This window comes from Ursus arctos, unplaced genomic scaffold (assembly GCF_023065955.2).
Source record: "Ursus arctos isolate Adak ecotype North America unplaced genomic scaffold, UrsArc2.0 scaffold_13, whole genome shotgun sequence".
Taxonomy (NCBI): domain Eukaryota; kingdom Metazoa; phylum Chordata; class Mammalia; order Carnivora; family Ursidae; genus Ursus; species Ursus arctos.
In genome coordinates, this window is record NW_026622797.1 from 26,602,619 (window position 1) to 26,623,053 (window position 20,435).

The 20,435-nt window shown below is 39.5% G+C and overlaps 1 protein-coding gene and 1 non-coding gene across 2 annotated transcripts; both read left to right on the plus strand.

The window, feature by feature from the left end:
* Positions 1-748: 748 nt before the first annotated feature.
* Positions 749-19,806, plus strand: IL22RA2 (interleukin 22 receptor subunit alpha 2). The gene is made up of 5 exons (XM_026504677.3): positions 749-1,093; positions 1,776-1,911; positions 4,236-4,414; positions 17,421-17,590; positions 19,041-19,806. The coding sequence occupies exons 1-5, from the start codon at positions 1,033-1,035 to the stop codon at positions 19,188-19,190; spliced, it is 696 nt and encodes a 231-aa protein (XP_026360462.1). The 5' UTR covers positions 749-1,032; the 3' UTR covers positions 19,191-19,806.
* Positions 16,083-16,244, plus strand: LOC113259699 (U1 spliceosomal RNA). The gene has a single exon (XR_003317675.1). It is a non-coding gene; the product is annotated as a U1 spliceosomal RNA (small nuclear RNA).
* Positions 19,807-20,435: the final 629 nt, after the last annotated feature.

The following is a 20,435-nucleotide window of genomic DNA, read 5'->3' on the forward strand; positions in this document are numbered from 1 at the left end:
AGCCCTCCCTAGTACTTACTACAGAGGCTCTTCTACCAAGAACTTAAAAGAGACTACCGAGGTATTTCCTCTTTTGACCTAAAAATCCTCACTTAAAGAATCATGACTCTCTTCTTGTGCTTGAACGTACAATTTTAGTGCCTCTACAAACATGCGGTTAAAAAAATTGGTAAGAAAAATGAATATAATGAATCATAGGCGAAGAACAGATGACCTAGTTCGATCAGATTTCAAAGAAGATACCGAAAAGTCAGAATGTAGCTCAAAATGATTGTCCTCCACATTCAACCTTTTAAGGACTCCTGTAGTTTGACAGCTCAAAATCTTTCTCAGATGGCTGCAAATGGAGGGTGGGAATAGAAAAGGAAGAGCATTAGCTGAGTGGGGCCCTGGGCCACCATGGACTGGGAAGACGGATGAGTAGGGCAGAGAAGCCCTGTGGAGAGCCAGAGGGTATGGAGGGTATGAGGTATACCCAGGAAGTTACTCAGAGAGCTTCCAAGAAGGGAGGAAAAGGAAGAATCAACCAGAGACCCTACCAGCCTGAACCACAGCCAGGAGCCCGGGGATGCTGTAACTGCCAAGTACATTTCTCAGAATCACTCCGCCAGTCACATGCCGGTGGCTGGCAGCTCCTCTGTGTCCCAGGGCTAGACTCCCTGAGGGCCCCACGAGCTGTTTTATTCCCTCACCTTCTAGTGCCTTGCACAATTCCTGCCCTACCCTGCCCTGCAGTCTGCCAATCCTCAGTGTTTTGCCTTTTCAGAGCGAACAAAGTCGCAACAAAAACAAGCTTCCATATTGAAGTGACTTACGACAAATATTTTTTGAAGTGATTTTTATACTTTTATAATAACCTTAAAATAATAAACAACATAGTGTGTTAAAAAAGTGAAATTGTAGTTGCTTCAAGGAACCATGGTTAAACCCAGAGGGGATGTCCAGCATGAGGATTCTTCAGTTTCCTCTTCTGTCCAGAGCTGAGCTCTCAGTGAAGGGACCACTGGTTGCCTGGCCAGTCGCGCTCCAACCATGACGCCTAAACATTGCTTTCTAGGCTTCCTCATCAGTTTCTTCCTGACTGGTGTAGTAGGTAAGTGCTTCACGTCTTTTTAATTGCTCACAACTTTGTCATCTGAGTTTGCTCAAGGGATTGTTGAAAACGGCTCTAGTGCTTTTCCGGGCTTTGTCAAACGCTCAGCTTTCTTCTGACATGAAATGGTGAGAACAGATATGGGGTCAGTTTCTCTCCACAACTTGCATAACTCCAGGTAGACTTAATAAGTAGCTACTAAAGAGGAGACACTTGAGAAACTTCATATCCTGAGAAAGGAGAAACCGAGTGCTGGGCTGAGGGCCTGGAACCAAAATGGATCCCAGGCAAAATTTCGCCTCAGTGTGGCCAGTAATATAATGGCTCCTAGGAAAGTGGGTGAGTGGCCTTGTGTGGGCTTTTCATCTTGATCATTACATTCCATCACCATCACAGAAGGGACTGAGGACGCTATTTCTTCACTGCTATTTACTCCCTCTGGAGCTTGGGAATGGGGTGGGAGGATATCATTTACATTTTACAGTTGTTCTGTAACTTGAACGTGCACAAAAATCCTTCCATTCAAGATTGAAAATGTTGACTTCTGGGCTCCACCTTTCCTATCTGTACTTCTAGCAACTACTTTAGGAAATCCTTCTGCAGGCATCCCACTGCGAAGTACTGCTAAGCACAATGGTGACCATGTTAATGTTCAAAGTTTTTCCTTCTCTTTGTATTTTAGAAACTCAGTCAGCCCCTGAGTCTCTGAAGCCTCAGAGAGTACATTTCCAGTCTCGGAATTTCCACAATATTCTGCACTGGCAGCCTGGGAGAGCTTGCACCAGCAACAGCAGTGTCTATTTTGTGCAGTACAAAATGTAAGTAATTTGAGCTTCCTCCGGGGGATCAAGATGGCCACTGGAATCACATGCTCTAGAATGCGGGGCTCTAGAATGAAAAAGTTAGGCTCTTTTTTCAGTTTCATGGGATTGAGAAGAAGCAGAGGTAGGGATAGGAGTGTCTTGTCTCCTTGAAAGCTGCCTGGGGACACAAAATGCACGAGAATGAGCAGCCTGTTGGGGAGAAGCTTCAGGCCTCAGAGACCCAGTGCCCAGACCTCACCGGCCGAGCCTTTGGCTTCACAGCGGAGCCTGGCACGTGGTGGGATCCCTCCATGTTTATCTAGCGAATGTTGGAAGCGACTTGCTTAGCACATAGTAGGTACTCAACCAAGCTGATGAAGCCCCTGTGGGACACATGGAGATGAGTGTACAACGTATATTTTTAATTCCAAAGTCATTTTTGAAAACTTAGAAAATTCTTTTCAAAAACAAATGGCTGCTTTTGTAACGTGCTGCAGCATGTCTGTGCTCTTCGGGCTGCTTCTGGGGGATCATTGCCAAAACTCAGATAGAATCAATTCCTTTCCTGGATCAAGGCCTGGAAACAGAAGCTCCCAATTTGCAAACGGCATGTTTTTCCCCCCATACATTTCTGGGGGGGGGGGGTTTGAGTCTCCTCCTTCTCTTCCATAGTTTGAGATGCTGGCTGAGAGATACTGAGAGAGCAGATATTACAGTTTCACGTTCACGATTTTTCATTCGAAATTCAGAAAATCAGATGTAGCTGTGAACCAAAATAGCAATTTTTATTCCATACACTCATCCACGTCTCTCTAGCACGGGGGTAGGTTCAAAGTCTGATTTTCCCATTAATTAACCTCTTGTTAATGTCACAAGAACTATTTCCAGAAGTTTTTCAGTCTTTAACTGCTGCTGCATTTCTCAACATATTTTGTATAGCAACTGTAAAATTTTTATGCATCTTTACAATAAAGATTTCTCCATTCTAAAAATAGATTTGTGCGTAGTGGGAGATACTCCAGCATATAGAATGTAGGGATTGGTGGGTTGTTGTTGGGTTTTTTTTTTATACATTCCCCTTAGGCAATATAAATAGGGCCTATTTGTGGTCCAGTGTTAAAAGTGGATTAGAAGTTGTTTCAAGAAGATTAAACTTCTGGACCCCATGGGAGAATTTAATACTTGTAATTATTTTTCTTAAAGAGGGCTCCCAAACTTTGAGATTCAGAAGACTTGGATCCGTTCCTCTCTATACGGTATTTTCAAGAGCACAGTACAATTTTATATTTTTCAAACCTTTCACTTTGGTTCTATTCCATTCACATGGGTCTACCGTTAGTATCTGTCCCACTTAGGAGACGACAAAAGAAATGAGGTATCACATTACAAAGAGAAGCCAGCCACTATAGCTAAATTCAGCTAGCAAAGACCACGTCTCAACAATAAATAACAATTAAAAACATCAAATGGTGCTCCATGTTTGTAACTGGCTCTGCTGTCATGGTATCCTTTGATAAAATGCCACTGCTGCCATCATACAGTTTACAGAGTACAGACACCGAAGTACCCCTCATTATATGGCTGGAGAGCTAGATTTCAAGTCTTTCCACAAATATTTTGGGAAGACTTTTGCCCCAGCTTCTCATCTCTACTCTGTGCCCACATCGTCTTATTGCACCGTTTCTGATTTGTGAGGGAAAACGAACGGAACAATTAATCTTCCCTTCTGCTGTTACACCATCTCATACTCTTGGGCTGAGTCAACTTATCTGTGTCTTTGCCCTTTTTTTCAAGGGCTGCCCTCCCTCACTCCTAGCTCCTGATTATAGGACTCCCTCACTACAACCCTTACTCCATTTTCAACAAAAAGATCGACCAGATGCGTTGGGTAAGCAATACCTGAGATGAAAAGTGGTAACGACTTCTCAGAATCAGCCACATTACTCAACAGCAGGCTGATGAGAAGTGAAGAAAACCACAGGGCTGAAACCTCAGAAACATTAAGGATGTGGGAAGCTAGTACTCAAAACTGGAAGTTGGTTCATATACCAGAAGAAAAACTTCACTAAGTATTAAAAACCCCAAAACCCTTTTGCTACAAATACAGAAGGTGTCAGGCTTGAGTTTATCTTTCAGCAACATAATGCTTTGATTAACAAGAGTAAAAATTTTTTTAAAGATATTTGAGAGTAGTCAGAAGCTTTCATAGGGGTACTGATGTTAGAGGACAAATCCCAACCAGGCTAAAAAATTAATAGACTGAAAAAAATGGAAGGCTCCTTCAATGGGGGGGGGGGGAACCCAACAACCCTCAGACCTTTGTCTTTTCCCTTCTATAGATATGGACAGAGACAATGGAAAAATAAAGAGGACTGTTGGGGTATTCTAGAATTCTTTTGCGACCTTACCAACGAAACATCAGAAATACAGGAACCTTACTATGGGCGGGTGAGGACCACCTCGGCTGGGATCCACTCTGGCTGGACCATGACACAGCGCTTCACTCCCTGGTGGGAAAGTGAGTTCCATGGAGTTTCTTTGTATTTGCTCTTCCTGCCCCTGAGTAGCCCCACAGAGCAGGCCGTGTGCTTTGCTGAACTCTACGGCATCATCTCATTTGACCTAATTCTCAGAACAACCGTAGAAGATGGCTTTTACTGTCCTTATTTTATAGCCCATGAAATCAAGGCCCTGAGGCTCCCGTGGTTGGCCAGGGGTCCTGGCTTGCACAACCCAGGTCGGGATTCACATTCTGCTGCATCTGGCTGCAGAGCCCACAAGCTAGCCTGCTGCCAGACTGCTATCTCCTAGGAAGAAAAGTAGTTTCAGACAGCAGACAAGGAGTCCTAATGCTCTAGTCCTTTCCTGAGCATGGGAGTGAAGTTCCTATTGAGGAAATTAAGACTTTTTGTCATTCCCCTAAACGGGAGACCAAAAGTTTGCTCTTATATCCATTCTTCAATGACATATATTCTTTTTCTAATTTAGTCATAATCCTAGAATAATATAATCTAAAATGTAAATTATAAGATAAACCATTACCATGTAAAAGAGTAGACAAAAGGGGAAGAGAAAAAGAAGAGTGCTTAGTGTGTGTGTGTGTGTGTGTGTGTGTGTGTGTGTGTGTGTATATATATATATATATATATATATATATCTCAAAGCAAGAAAGAAAATCTGGATATTTACTGCAGTCCTCATAATCACCACTAGTCATGAAGGTAGTTAATATTTATAACTTCTGTCAGTGTTAACTCAATGTTCGCTTTCTTTCCAGCCAGTACCTCAGCTCTTCACTCTCATGGAGTTGGGGTCCTTTTGGTCTTTCCTGTATCCGTTTAACAATCTTACATTAATTTTATTATTGAATATAGGAGCTCTAAGGGGCACCCCAGAGGATAGCCAGGAATACTTCTACCTGGTCCTATTGTCTATGTAGCAACTCTTCCCCTTGATACTTGGAACCAGTTGCCCCAGACAACACACAAGGACCTCATTTTCTCCTTATTGGTTAAATGGCATGAAGAGCTCCAAACAGTCAGGAGGCAGCTTCAAGTTCCAACAACCATTGTTAAAATCAAGTGTATGGGAAACAAACCCTTTCATGAGTCGTTCACCGTATTTAATAGTGAGGATCAGCCCTCCCACTTCCACTTCTTACGTCCTAGGCCAGTGAATGCTATCTGTGACAGAAACGGCACCATATACTGGTCACAAGATTAGAGCATATACCAGCTCATATACCACCTCACAAGGTCCTGTCTCTCAAACTGAGTTTTCAGTTAGCTACTTTACCTTCCTACGAAGCCAGGGGTTTCTGAGTGATGGGCTATATCAGAAGACCAAATATTCCTGCGGGTATGAGACTGACCTGACCTCTTCCACATTAAGTTGGTTCTTCTCTCATCACCAATGTATCGTTGAGTATTATGCTCATGAATAAGACAGTTGCTACATTCACTGTGGGGTGGTCAGCGGGACTGCTGATAAAATCATTGAAGTAGAGAAGACAAATCTATCATCAGGAAAGTGTCCATTCCACTGCCTCTTGTCCCCTCACTGTTAGAAGGGATAAAAAAAAATCTATATACAGTGAACTATACTAGGGGTTCAGCATTGGTCCTTACAGAGAAGTTGGACTGTCAGTTGTGTCAGCCTAGCCTTGGCCAAAGGAAGTCCATATTGTTGAGTCTATATATAGTCCCCATCCCTTTCACACAGCCATTTTGTTCATGAGCCTAAGGAGCAAGCATGAGACCCTGGAGAAATAAATTTTCACTGCCTCCACGTAGAGTTTTTAAAACAACTTTATTGAGATATAATTGGCACCCTTTTCAATCACCTATATAGTGTGTACAATTCAGTGGTTTTAGTATATTAATAGATATTACAACCATCATCCTCAGCCAATTTTAGAACATTTTCATTACCTCAAAAAGAAACACCATACCCCTTGGTTATCACCCTCCTAGTTTCTCATTTCTCCAGCCCCTTCGCCCAAGGCAACCACTAATCTACTTTCTGTATCTATAGAGTTAGGAACTCTAATATTCTTGACATTTCACATGAATGGAATATGTGGTCTTTTGTGACTGGCCACTTTCACTTAGCAAAATGTTTTTAAGGTTCATTTACGTAGCATGTATCAGTACTTCTTCCTGTGGCTGAATAATATTTCAGTACATGACTATATCACATTTTGTTTATCTATTACTCAGTTAATAGACATTTGAATTGTTTTTACATTTTGGCTATTATAAATAGTGCACCTATAAACATTCATGTACAAGTTTTGTGTAAACAAATGTTTTTATTTCTCTTAGGTATATACATAGAAGTGAAATCCCTAGGTCTCATGGCAACTCTATGTTTAATCATTTGAGGAACTGCCAGACTATTTTCCAAAGCAGCTGCACCATTGTACATTCCCTTCAGCAGTGTATGAGGGTTCCTATTTCTCCACATCCTTAGCAATACTTACCCGACTTTTTGATTATAGCTGTCTTAGTCGGTATGAAGTGGTATCTCATGTGGGTTGTTTTTTTTTTGTTTGTTTGTTTGTTTGTTTTTTGTTTGAGAGAAAGAAAGCACAACAGCAGGGTGAGAGGAAGAGGGGGAAGCAGACTCCCCACTGAGCAGGGAGCCTGACGCTAGGCTCGATCCCTGGACTCCGGGATCATGACCTGAGCCAAAGGCAGGCACTTAACTGACTGAGCCACTTAGGTGTCCTCCTCATGTGGTTTTTGATTTGCATTTCCCTGATGATTAATAGTGTTGAGTATCTTTTCATATGTTTATTGGCCATTTGTATTTCTCTCTTGGAGATTTATCTATTTAGATCATTCACCCATTTTTAAGTTGGATTATTTGTCTTTTTATTATTAAGTTGTAAGAGTTCTTGATATATTATGGATACCAGACCTTAGTCAGTTATGTGATTTTCAAATATTTTCTCCCATTCTGTGGTTTGTCTTTTCACTTTCTTGATGAAGTGATTTGAAGCACAAAAGTTTTTAATTTTGATGAAATCCAATCTGTTTTTTTCCCTGTTGCTCATGCTTTTGGTAATATCTAAAAATCTTTTGCCAAATCTAAGGCTATGGAGGTTTATCTCAAGTTTTCTCAAAAAGAGTTTTATAGTTTTAGCTCTTACATTTAGGCATTTGATTCATTTTGAGTTTATTTTTGTGTATGGTGTGAGGTAAGGGTCCACCTTCATTCTTTCATAAATGGCTATCCAGTTGTCCAGTGTCATTTGTTGAAAAGGCTATTCTTTTACCCTTGAATGATCTTGGTGCTCTTGGTGAAAACAAGTTGATCATAGACCTGTGGGTTTACTTCTAAATTTTCAATTTGATTCCAATGATCTATGTCTTTCCTCATGCCAGTACCACGCTGTCTTTTGTTTTGTTTTGTTTACGATTTTATCTATTCATTTGAGAGAGAGAGAAAGAGTGGGGTAAAGTGGCAGAGGGAGAGGGAGAGACTTCCTGCTAAGCCGTGAGCCTGATGCCTGGCTCCATCCCAGGACCCGGGATCGTGACCTAAGCTGAAGGCAGGCACTTAACTGACTGAGCCACCCAGGCACCCCCACCCTGTCTTGATTACTGTTGCTTTGTAGCAAGTTTTGAAATTGGAAAGTGTGAGCCCTCATACTTTGTTCTTTTTCAAGATGGTTTTGGCTATTCTGGGCCCCTTGCAATTCTATATCCATCTAGATTTTTGAAAGCTTCCTTTTGGCAGGTGTATTTTGTTTTGCATTCACATGGACACAGAAATATTTGCTTAGGGGTCCATCAATATACTTTTTATCCAGATCTCCTGCAACCAACTGAGTGTGTATAACATTGTAACAGTCCACTTCTGGCCAGTACCATCATGTATGTCATGCAGAACCTTCTGGGAACCAGGCTGCTGCTGCTTTTTTTTTTTCTTCTTAAGTTAAATGGTCATAAGGGACTCTTCTAGATGCCATAACTATAGAGGAGGAAAAAGTAGTTGGTCGGTAGGTGTAGTTGCACTGAGAAGATAAACTAAATTGATGGTAAGACCTGCTAGAGGCTGGATTCCTATAATCTATTTCCACTTAATGTTGGCATGTTTTTGAGCACTTCGTGATGTTCTGTATCAGAGGACACCCAGTTCATGATCGGAAATTCAGGTCACATGTTTCCTTGATATCCCTTGATTCAAGTGTTCAGTTTATATCAGGGCTCAGGAAGTCTAGAACTTTTTCTCAAAAGAAAAATAGCTATTTTCTAAAGAGCGTATAGCTTTGTTCCAAAAATCCGAGGACTTAGAATTGCCACAGTCTCTAAATAGCATCCTGATCTGCCACAGATAATTTGAAGATTGTTGGATTTCCTGGACCATAAAAGACAAGTGGCCAAGCTGCTTGTTTGCAACAGAAACTAGTTGAGAAGTCTGTCATTTCGTCTGGGTCCTTTTCAAAGCTCAAAATCTTATGGGTTACTTTGCAAATGGGTAACACACCTAAATGTGGTATGTGTTTCCGACAAAATGCACAGTGGCCCAACAAACGCAGTGAATCTTTCTTAGTGGTAGAGGATGCAAAGTGAAGCAACTTGCCTTTCACTTGAGAGGAAATATCTCAACAAACCCCAGAGGAAATTTTGCTCCAACACTCTGCTTCAGTGTATCTTACTAAAACATCTACAGTGCGTAGGAATTTAGGTATACAAATTTCAATCAGTATCATGTGAGCAGTTTAGTGGACCAACACGATACCTTGTGGTACAAAGATCAAGGACTCTGTGTATTATATGTGACAGAGACCCAGATGACAACGAAAGCCAAGTGAAAGGAAATTGTTCTGATGCTTTCTAATTATTGGACAGAGGAAAGAAAACACCCTCCAGTCCAGAGCTCTATTGATCGGCTCCAGCACAGAGACACTGTAACTGAATAGCAAGCACACCACGGTCACCACCTGAGTACACTTACAATGATCCCTTTGATTATTCAAGATTATTGTTATTTATCTTTCTGGAAGAGGAGGGTATACTTCAAATAAATGAGTCAAGTGGGGAAGTGATACATCTCACTACCCCTGCATTTTTCAAGGCGTTTTTGATGCACAAATTTTGTTCAAAAGAGAAACTCCGTTGGCTTCCACTTGGCCTTCCATCCCGTAATAACTTCCATGCCACAGATCAGGGAACCAGAATGGAAATGAATCCTGTCAGTTGTTGGGTATATCTCATTAAATTTACTTTCATTACCTGACCACTATAAGAATGCACTGTAAGAGGCATTCTGAGTCTGCGGAGATTATCATCAACTCAGAATCAGGGTCCCATTACTGGCCAGAGTTTGTACTTACTTTCTCCAATTCACAATTATCCTCTAGGGAAGGATGAAAGAAGATTTATCATAAAACTGGTAGCAGTGTTATTTGACTTGCCTTCCAGATCTCACCCTAGTGATCTAACTAGTGCCATATCCAATTAAATCCAAACTAATTAGATCATGTCCAGAATGGTAGATGCATTGGAATTTAGAAAAAGTCATCTTTAGTTTTGCAAGTCTTCAAGTAGTAGAAGAGTGGAATGGGGGTTAAGAAAACTATCCATGGCATCTAGAACAGTATTTCTTGGAACAACTTGAGATTCAAGCCCAATACACCCCACCAATTCTCTGGTTGAGGAAATGGAGACTGCATGACTATGCTGGTATACAGCAAAGAGGGAGTTTGCGGAGTAGTTTAATTACTGTATTTGAGCCTAGTAAAGGGGTCAAGTTCAAATTTGTTCCTCAAATAAGGCTTTCTTGAGTGTGATCCACTAGGTTGATAAGATTAGCCAAAGACATTGGCTGAGATGAGCTTCAACTCAATTACATCTTAATTTAGATAGTGTTGTGTCAAGAAGAGTTTGTGATCTCTCTGTGTGACCTTTCTATGAAGGAAAAACCCCCAAAAACTAAAAAAACCTTCTGCCAGGACCTCTTAAGAAGAAAGCAAAACTGGAGCTCCTCTTGTTGAAGAGATAATGAGAGCCCTTCTCACTTGCCTGTTTCCTTACCTCTAGCTTTGCCTCTCCTGTCACAGGTCCTGAGGCTTTCTGAAGATAATGTTTTGGTTTGTTTTTTTAAGATTTTATTTATTTACTTGACAGAGAGAGAGAGCCAACAAGAGAGGGAACACAAGCAGGGGGAGTGGGAGAGGAAGAAGCAGGCTCCCAGTGGAGGAGCCTGATGCGGGGCTCGATCCCGAAACGCCGGGATCACACCCTGAGCCGAAGGCAGATGCTTAAGGACTGAGCCACTCAGGCGCCCCTGAAGATAATGTTTTAAAAAGCACGTTGCTAAGCTATTAGGACAGCTTGTTCCTAGAGTCTGTGATACAGGCCTAATGAATCAACTGGCTGCATTGACTCGCCTGAGACCTGTTTCTGAACATTGGGGTGTGGTTTTAGGTTAAGGGGTTCTGGCTCCTGATATCTACCTAGGGAAAAAGCAACATCACAAAAAACACAAACAAACAAACAAACACGAAACACTTCTTAAGTTAAGCAGCATTTGAGGCTCAGTATGATTTCAGTTATCTAAAACCATATTTTCTTGAATTAAAAACAGCTGTGGAGTTTTAAACTAGGCCTGATTTTCTAATGGAGTGACTTAAAGTCAGATTAAATAATCACCTTGGCTCCATTCATTCCACAAGTATTTATGAAGCACTTACTATGTTCTGGGCATTATGCTAGGTCCTGGGGAGAAAATAGCAAGCACAGCAGACACAAAGAAGTTTCTTCTTTCATAGAGATTTCTGTTTAATGGAGAAGACAGACTTTAATAAAATAATAATACAAACAAACGTAACACGATACCAATGGCAGACGGTACAAAAGAGACCCACAGTGCTATGGGAGCCTAGTCAAGGAGGGACCTGACCAGGGATGTCAGGAAGAGCATCTCTGGGGAAATGACACTTGAGCTAATATCTAAGATGAATAGAGGTTAACTAGACAAAAATGTTGAAGGATTTCCAGGCAAAGGGAATAGCACTGGCAAAAGCCCTCTGGCAGGAGGAAGTAGGTCAAGTACAAGAGACTGAAAGACAAATGCATGGTGAAGAAGAGTGGGCAGGAGGAATGTGAAATAAGAGGGGACTGGAGAGATAGACCAGGAGTGAAAATTTTCTATTAAGGAGTTATGACTTCTTCCAGAAAAATATAAAGTAATTTTTTTAAAAAGATTTATTTATTTGGGCGCCTGGGTGGCTCAGTTGGTTAATCATCTGCCTTCGGCTCAGGTCATGATCCATGAGTCCCAGGATCGAGCCCTGAATCAGACTCCCTGCTCAGCAGGGAGTCTGCTTCTCCCTCTGCCCTTCACCCAACTTGTGCTCTCTCTAGCTCTCTCTCTGTCTCAAATAAATAAGTAAAATATTTTTAATTAATTAATTAATTAATTAATTAATATTAGAGATAGAGAGTGCATGAGGAGGGATAGAGGCCAAGGGAGAGAATCTCAAGCAGACTCCCCACTGAGCACAGAGATTGACATGGGGCTGGATCTTACCACCTGGAGATCATGACCTGAGCCGAAATCAAGAGTCGGACACTTAATCGACTGAGCCACTCAGGTGCCCCTGGAAAAATATAAATTAATTTTAATCAGGGATGACATGATCAGATTTGTGTATTGAAAAGATGACTTTGGCTATATCTGGAAGTACAGATCAGAAAAAGAAGAGATTGGACACAGGTAATCAAGTCAGTTGAGTTCTTGTAATAGTCTGTAAGAGTTGGGATTTGGCTTGAATTAGGATAATGGAGAGGACTATAGAAAATTTTTCATTGAGGAGGCATTTGGCAGGAAAAAATGGCAAGGCTTGCATATAGAAATAAGGAAGAAGGACATATCAAAGATGACCTCCAAGCTTCCAGCTTGCATAATTGGATGAATCGCTGAAATTTTTTTATGAGGTTTGATGGAAAAAGACCAACGTGATGGGGTACAGAGTATTGGAGATCATAAACCAATTTTGAATATGTTGAGTTTAACATGCTTTTCAGATATCCAAGGGAAATATCTATGCAGATCCCCAACTCTATTAGACACACATTTGCATGTAGTACAATGGGCATTGACAGGACTGCCTAGGCAGGAAGAAGTATTGAGAAGGAGTTTTGAGTAAGGCCAGGTATTGAAAGAATCTCCAGAAAGGATGCCTGAGTTGGGAAGATAAATCTCAAAAGGAGACTGAGAAGTAATAGCCAACAAGGTAGGAGAAACCCAGCGGACTGATATATTTGTGAATACTCTGGGAAGAGAATGTTTCAAGGAAAGAGCAGTTGAGTAAAATGGCCTTGTGAGGTCAAGTACTCTTAAACTGTCCATTGTAACACAATCACAATTCAGTGCATAGGTCAAGAATGGTCACTCAGTTGCAAAGCTCAGCATCCTAGATTATGCACCAGGAGCTCCTGTGATGTCTGCATCCAGGCTCACTGGCATTCTAGGCCAATACTTGAAATACATACTTCACCTGTATTTAAGATGAAGTATCACATTAAGCAACCAAATCTAAGATAATGAAGGTACACATTCAAAAGACAGGTTCTGCATGCATATGATTAAAAGAAAATTCTTCAATAATAATAACTTGGGCCAGAAGAGGCAAAGATTGATCAGCTTACACATAAATATTTTAATGAAAAAAAAAAAACACAACACAGTAGCATTTAATCTTGCCAGTATTCATCTTTAACTAATGTCTACCAATTGAAGTGAGTCTAAACTCTGAGTCACATTATTAGAAAAGGACAGGATTTTTTGGCTTTTGGGTTTGTTTTTTTTTTTTTGGTACTAGATATGTGAAAAGAATGTTAGAAATACGTTTATCCAGGAGAAAATTAAATATACATCAAACTAGCCTACAAAACTAAGCAATAACTCATTCTTCTCAGTTTGCAAGGGATAGACAAGGGGTCTGTGGTCACTGGAATTTGGAGCATGGAAATCACAAAGAGGATTAAATACCAACCACTTCACAAAATTAAAGTGTAAACAAAGGGAAACTCCTTCACCAAGCAATTAGGCAAAATTTCTCATGTTTGAAAAGTGAATTAACAACTTTTGGTTTCAGATTAAATGGGGTAGGGCGGGAAGTTGTGAGGGTAGAAATCATCCTCTCCTAAAATGCTTATAAAGTCTGGATAAAACATTACACATTCTTTTAACTCTACGGAGGAACATGAAAGAAAGGAAGGGAAATCTCCGGGGGCCCGAAACAAAGTGGCTGGAAACCAGAAGGGAAACCAGAGGATAAACAAAGTGAAGCCTTATTGTCCTCAGGGCATTTTCCCAACTTGGTAACTAGACCCTGAGTGGTAACAGCCATTCCTGGAGCAGAAGACGACGTTTCAGGCCCACACAAGGTGGAGAGTTACAACTAGTACCCTCACAAAACCTTGGACACTTGGAGGGGTCCTATAGATTAAAGAGCAGACTAAGAAAAACCCTTCCAAGAAAGAGGAAACAGAAGAGGGCGTATGTTTCAGTTTCGGCTCTGTTAGCAATCAGGTGTTTCCTAAATTCATAAAGGCTTGAGATTCAAATGTACCCAACTTTTGTGTTTCAGAAAACACCAGCTTGCGGTTGAACAAGGTTGATGGTGCCTCAGGACAGCTTGCAGACACAAAACCAAATACCAGAGTTCAGAAGCAATGCGACACACACAGGGTCATTTGATTTGTGTCCACAGTGTAGTTCAGTGGAGTCACTACACTCTAAATGAGACTAAATAAAACAATAAATCTTGTTCCCCTACATGGCCCATTTACAAAATCAAGTCTGGCTGGCTGAAAACAATAAAACTCAGCAGCTGTGGCTTGTGGGCCAAAGTGCCTGCTTCTATTTTTGTAAATAAAATTCTATTGTAATATAATCACCCCCATTCATTTACATTTTGCCTGGAACTGCGTTCATACTACGTACAAGCAAAGGCAAAGTGGAGTAGTTACAACAGGTACACGTACCACCCGAAGGCTGAAGTATTTATTATCTGACCCTTTACAGAAACTGTTTGCGGACTACCATTCCATAAGATAACATGGGAGAATATTTTTCATGACTTTGGGATAAGCAGATCCCCTAAAGTACTAATGCTGTCGGAAATAAATGATAAATTGGATTACACTAAAATTAAGAATTTCTATTTATCAAAATAAACTATTAAAAAGATGAAAATGTAAATCACAGAAGATATTTGTACATTCTGAACATAAAGGACTATGTTCAGAATATACAAAGAACTCTTACAAATTAATAAGAAGAAGACCAGACAGCCAATTAAAGAATGGTCAAAAGACTTGAACGTTTCTTTGCAAAAGAGGACACCCAAATGGCCAATAGACACATGAAATTCCATTAGTCCTCAGGAAAACGCAACTCAGAAACAAAATGAATTGGTACTATACATTTACCAGAATGGCCAAAACTAAAATTTATAAAAATAATAATGTCAAGTGTTACAATGTAAAAAATAGGAACTTTCATATACCACTTAAGGGAATATAAATTGGTGTGTCCGCTGAAACATGGAAACGTCTATAAAAGCTAAACCTATATAAAATAACCTAAGCCTGTGAATAAATTGTGATATTCATACAATTAAATACTACATAGCAGTCAAAAGAACAAACTCTTGATACATGCAATATGGATGGATATATATATATCTATATATGAATATATATAGATATATATGAATATATATAGATATATATGAATATATATCGTTTGCTAGGGCTGCCATGGAATACCACAGAATACCACAGAACCACAGACTGCCTGTTTAAGCAACAGAAATTTCCTTTCCCACAGTTCTGAGGCTACAAGTCCAAGGCCAAAGGGCCGGCAGGTTTGGTTTCTTCTTGGCTTTCTCTCTGTGTCCTCACATAGTCACCTCTCTGTGCTCATGCATATCCATGTCTTCTTATAAGGACACCAGCCATATTGGATTAGGGCCCACTCATACCACCCATGAACTCAGTATGACTTCATTTTACCTTAACTACCTCTTTAAAGGGCCTGTCTCCAAATACAGTCATATTCTGAGGTACTAGGAATTAGAGTTTCATCCTATGAATTCTCAGGGGATACAATTCAGCCCATAATTTCATATATATATATATATATATATATATATATATATATATATATATATATATATATGTTGTATGATTTCAAGAACTAATGTATATGGGGGAGCCTGGGTGGCTCAGTCAGTTCAGAATCCAGCTCTTGATTTTGGCTCAGGTCATGATCTTGGGGCCATGGGATCGAGCCCCACATTGAGCTCCACAGTCAGCATGGAGTCTGCTGAGGTTCTCTCTCTTTCTGCCCCTCCCCTGCTCATGTGCACATGCTTTCTCTCTCTCTCTCTCTCTCAATAAATGAATAAAATCTTAAAAAAAAAAAAACTAATGTGTATGGTGATAGAAGTCAGAACAATTGTGGTTATCTTCTGGGGTTAAGTAATGGGAGAGAACATGAAGGAACTTGCTAATAATGTCCTGTTTTTAATCTGTATAATAGCTATTCAGGAGTGTTTATTTGTAAAGATTTGTTGAGCCATATGATTTATTTATTTATGATTTATTTACCTGTCAATATCTATCTTACAGGTCAACAAAAGTTTATTTAGAATTTAAAAATTCGTACTTACCTGGTGGGGGAGATAGCATGATCACGAAGGAGGTACTCTCAGGGTGAAGCTCGTCCATTCACTCAGGTCATCCTGAGCCCTCGATTTCCCCAAGCACGGGGAACTCGGCTGCACAATTTCTGTTGGTAGGGGACTGTGTACATGCTTTCCTCCGACTTAAAAAAATTTAAAAATTAAATTTAAAAAATTCAAACAAAAACAACAAAAAAGAAAGTATCAATTTAAACATGTGCTTACAATAAAAACACAAGGGAGCAGATCAGTATAAGCAAGTTTGGAACAAACAGTCCTCTCCGGGACTAGCCTTTCAAATATTTATAATAGTGGAAGCAAATAGCAAAGTAAATAAAGACATAACAGAGGAAATAAAAGCGTAATTAAAGTACAAAATATTATTTTTAAGGGCCAAATAGATTGAAAAAAACCCAAATAGAGCTCATCAAAATGAAAAAAAAAAATCATTGAACTAAAAAAAAAAATAATATGAGGACTTAAAGATCAGTTTAGACATGGCTGAATAGTAAATTGGTGCACTGGAAAACAGGTCTGAAAATAACAAATTCTAACAGATGGTGAATTGAAATTCTAGAAGTTAAGCATATATATCTTTCCATGCACCTATCTGTCCAGCTATCTGTCTAGCTATTATCTTTCTTATCTATCAAGAATGGTTAATTTTTGAGAATTATAAAAGATATGAATGTACAAACTGAAAATATATAATGAATACCAAACGAGAGAACAATATCCATCAAATAATTCATTACCCCTAGGATTATTATAGTTAATCTGAGGAAAATTAAAGTGATGATTAATTTATCCAATTTTTTTTCTGAATTCATAATGATCTGGTTAATGATATCAAGATCCAAGGACCAAAAATTCTCACTCTGGATCGTTCCCATGCTATTCCATAGCATAAAACAGAATCCTGTTGAATGAATTTTATAGCAACATGTTCAAATGGTTTTAAAGCTACTTTGAAATTTTGCATCTTTAAGAACCTATGAAATATTTGCCCTACTGTCCTATGATTTCCACCCAAATAACTTTTTAAACTTCATTTCCCAAAACAGTTGCTATGGGCTGGGAAAATGATTGATAAATTTCTCCTTAAAGCTGAATCAGAAGGTATCAGTCTTTGCAAAGAAAAAATTATCTTTAAAGAAACTTCTCAGACATTCATATTTTAGGTGTCAGTAGTATCTCTTCATAATGATTTCTGCCAGATCTCTGAATTTAATCGTGACTTCTTGTTATTTATAATGTGTTCATGTGAAATATTGTTATTTTTTGAATGATTTGTCAAATTTTCCTATTCCTTCTCCAGCAAAAATAGATCCTCCAGTCCTGAATATAACCCAAGTTAATGGATCTTTGTGGGTGATTCTCCATGCTCCAAGTTTACCATACAGAGACCAAAAAGGAAAAAATGTATCAATAGAAAATTACTATGAGCTAGTATACCGAGTCTTTATAATTACTAATTCACTGGAAAAGGTAAGTTCAGGTGAATAGATAAGTTTAGTATTTTTCTTTTGTTTATTTTAGTAATATTTTAGCTCTAAAGTAGGTCCTCTTTTTTGCCACTAGATCCCCTCTTACTTTTCTTAACCTTTCTTAAAGTTCCTTCTCACTTCCACCCTCACTGATAAACAATTAGCTCTTGGCATCACTATTACAACTCTTGTGTTTGTGTATTTACGTTTGTGACTTTGCTCAGCTAGTGTTCACCTATCTTGCTTGCATATTCATAATTGGTGTTAATGATATTTAATTCCATTTAATGACCACACATACTCATTTTTATGGATTTTACACAAACTTTTTTTTTAGTGTTATTGATTCATTAGTTGCATATAACAACCAGTGCTCATCACAACACATGCCCTCCTTAATACGTATCACCCGACTACCCCATCCTCCCACCCCCCTCCCTTCTGTAACCCTTAGTTTGTTTCCCAGAGTCTAGAGTCTCTCATGGTTTGTCTCCTTCTCCGATTTCTTCCCATTCAGTTTTCCTTCCCTTCCTCTGTTGTCTTCCGAGCTATTCCTTATGTTCCACATGTGATGAAACCATATGATAATTATCTTTCTCTGATTGACTTATTTCACTTAGCATAATCCCCTCCAGTTCCATCCATGTCAAAGTAAATGGTAGGTATTCATCCTTTCTGATGGCTGAGTAATATTCTATTGTGTATATGAACCATATCTTCTTTATCCATTCATCTGTTGAAGGGCATCTTGGCTCCTTCCACAGTTTGGCTATTGTGGATGGTGCTGCTATGAACATTGGGGCACAATTTTTAAGTGGTTTTGGATCATGGCATTGTGTCTTTGTGGCAATTTTGCTAGAATATTTTAATCCACCATCAGTGCCTTTATCTTGTTTGATGCTTAATTGAATGTTGCTTTTCAGTGTCATCTAAGGCAGGGTTCCTTTGGTTCTAAGGAACAGAAACGTATTTGAACTGGTTCAAATAAAAAAAGGGGGAGGGGAGGAGTTTCATTAGGAGGTAACAAGTGATCTTAGTGACAGGTCGATGCAGGAAAGAAAGTGCTGCCAGGCTTTGAAGTGACTAGGAAGGACAAATGGAGACGTGGGTCTTGAAGGATCTGAGTTCATCTCTCTGGCCACAGGTTGTGTGTCTACAGTGGTCTCCATGTCTCCTCCATTCTCCTCACTGTACAGTGCAAATTCTTGGAAAAGAGACTCTGGCCACTGGGTCAGCCAGTCTACAGCCCTCATGTTGCACGTACACACCCATGACCTGCCCCGTTTATCAGGCTCTGAATGAGGACTCTGGAGGAGGATGTGTCTGGGAAGAAACCCTATAACCCAACTACTACTGAGACCATGGACAATTTATTAATTTTATCAAAAATAGAGCAAATTAGTGACTAACCAAAAACCATTTATCATCTTATTTTTCCCCTTTTTGTATAGGAGCAAAAGGTATATGAAGGAGCTGGCAGAGTTGTCAAAATTGGAACTCTGGCACCTCATGCGGGTTACTGTGTGGTGGCTGAAATGTACCAGCCCGTGCTAGACCGAAGAAGTCAGAGAAGTAAAGAGCAATGTGTGGAACTTCCTTGAAGGGGTATGGAGTGCTCCACAACACGGAAATCAAAAGCTCTCTAAGAATGGGGGGCTCATGATTGAAGGATCTCACTGAAAGTTGTGTTTATATTTTCTTGATGCAGTGTTCACCATTACATCTTGGGGAGCTCTTTGTTTGTCCATTCTTTCTTCCTTTACATTTTACTTATAAACTAATTTAAGCACCACCTCTCAAAACATTGGAATTTATAGAGGAGACAGAGAATAAAGGGCTCTCTGAAATGCAGAACTTTATTTCTTAATGTAACATCCCAACAACAATCTGCATTGCTCTAAGACAGCTAAGTAAACATTTGAGAGCCAAGGTTAGAGTAGACATTTAATAAAATATTGTTGGATTAATTTTTTTAAGATAACGTTACAGACAGAAACAATTCTGAAGCAATCCTTTTCACTCTCTATTGAAACAGTTAACTTGACATAGATAGGCCAATTTTTACATAAATGGAACTTTTACTTGAATGAATATTTTCCTATATGTTTCCTAGTTCATATGAATATACTTTTTCATACATTTCTATTATAAAATACTTCTACTTAAGAACTGGTATTTTCTTTTAAATTCTATGTAAATAAATAGTATTTGAAAAAACTTCTCATGATCTCTGGATTAATATCTAGATTAATATTGACAATAACATCTAAATACCAAAGGAATCCTATGCAATACAATATCCCTCATTTAATACATACTCACATTAAGGTTCTCTTTTCTGTGTTTGTTTTGTTTTTTAATATTGCCCTAAAATAATTTATCCTTATTCTCAAAATCCAGTAAATATCTTTCAGCAACAAAGTGAAAAGAAACTTTGACTCCAATTAATACCATACTTACTACTCAGTCCCCCAGGCAAAGGGTCTCTTGCTGGGGGCACCTTCATATTCTCTATATGCAAGGATGTTTTGAGTGACATTTTGACTGGGGGACATGGGGGATGGTTGGGGAGCAGGTAGAGAGGTTTGCTTGGAGCTGAAAGCACACAGCGGGAGGTAGGTATATTTGGGAGAGGAACTGAAGTGGGCAGAGATTATAGAGCTAAAGAAAACCATCAGAGACCTCCCAGCAGCTCCGCTGCCCCCCCCCCCAACAAAGGTCTGTGGCCTAAGGCTTAGTGTGGCAACAAAGAGCTGCTTTCTCCACTCTGGGCTTAGTCTTGTATATGTGTTTAAGGCTGTCTTTCTTGTGAAGAGATACATATCAGGGAATATTTGTACAGTTCC

Coding starts and splice junctions, on each gene's coding strand:
- IL22RA2 (XM_026504677.3), top strand. CDS start 1,033: ATGACGCCTAAACATTGCTTTCTAGGCTTCCTCATCAGTTTCTTCCTG. Junction 4,415..17,420: donor CTTCACTCCCTGGTGGGAAA/GTGAGTTCCATG, acceptor TTCCTTCTCCAG/CAAAAATAGATCCTCCAGTC. Junction 17,591..19,040: donor TTACTAATTCACTGGAAAAG/GTAAGTTCAGGT, acceptor CTTTTTGTATAG/GAGCAAAAGGTATATGAAGG.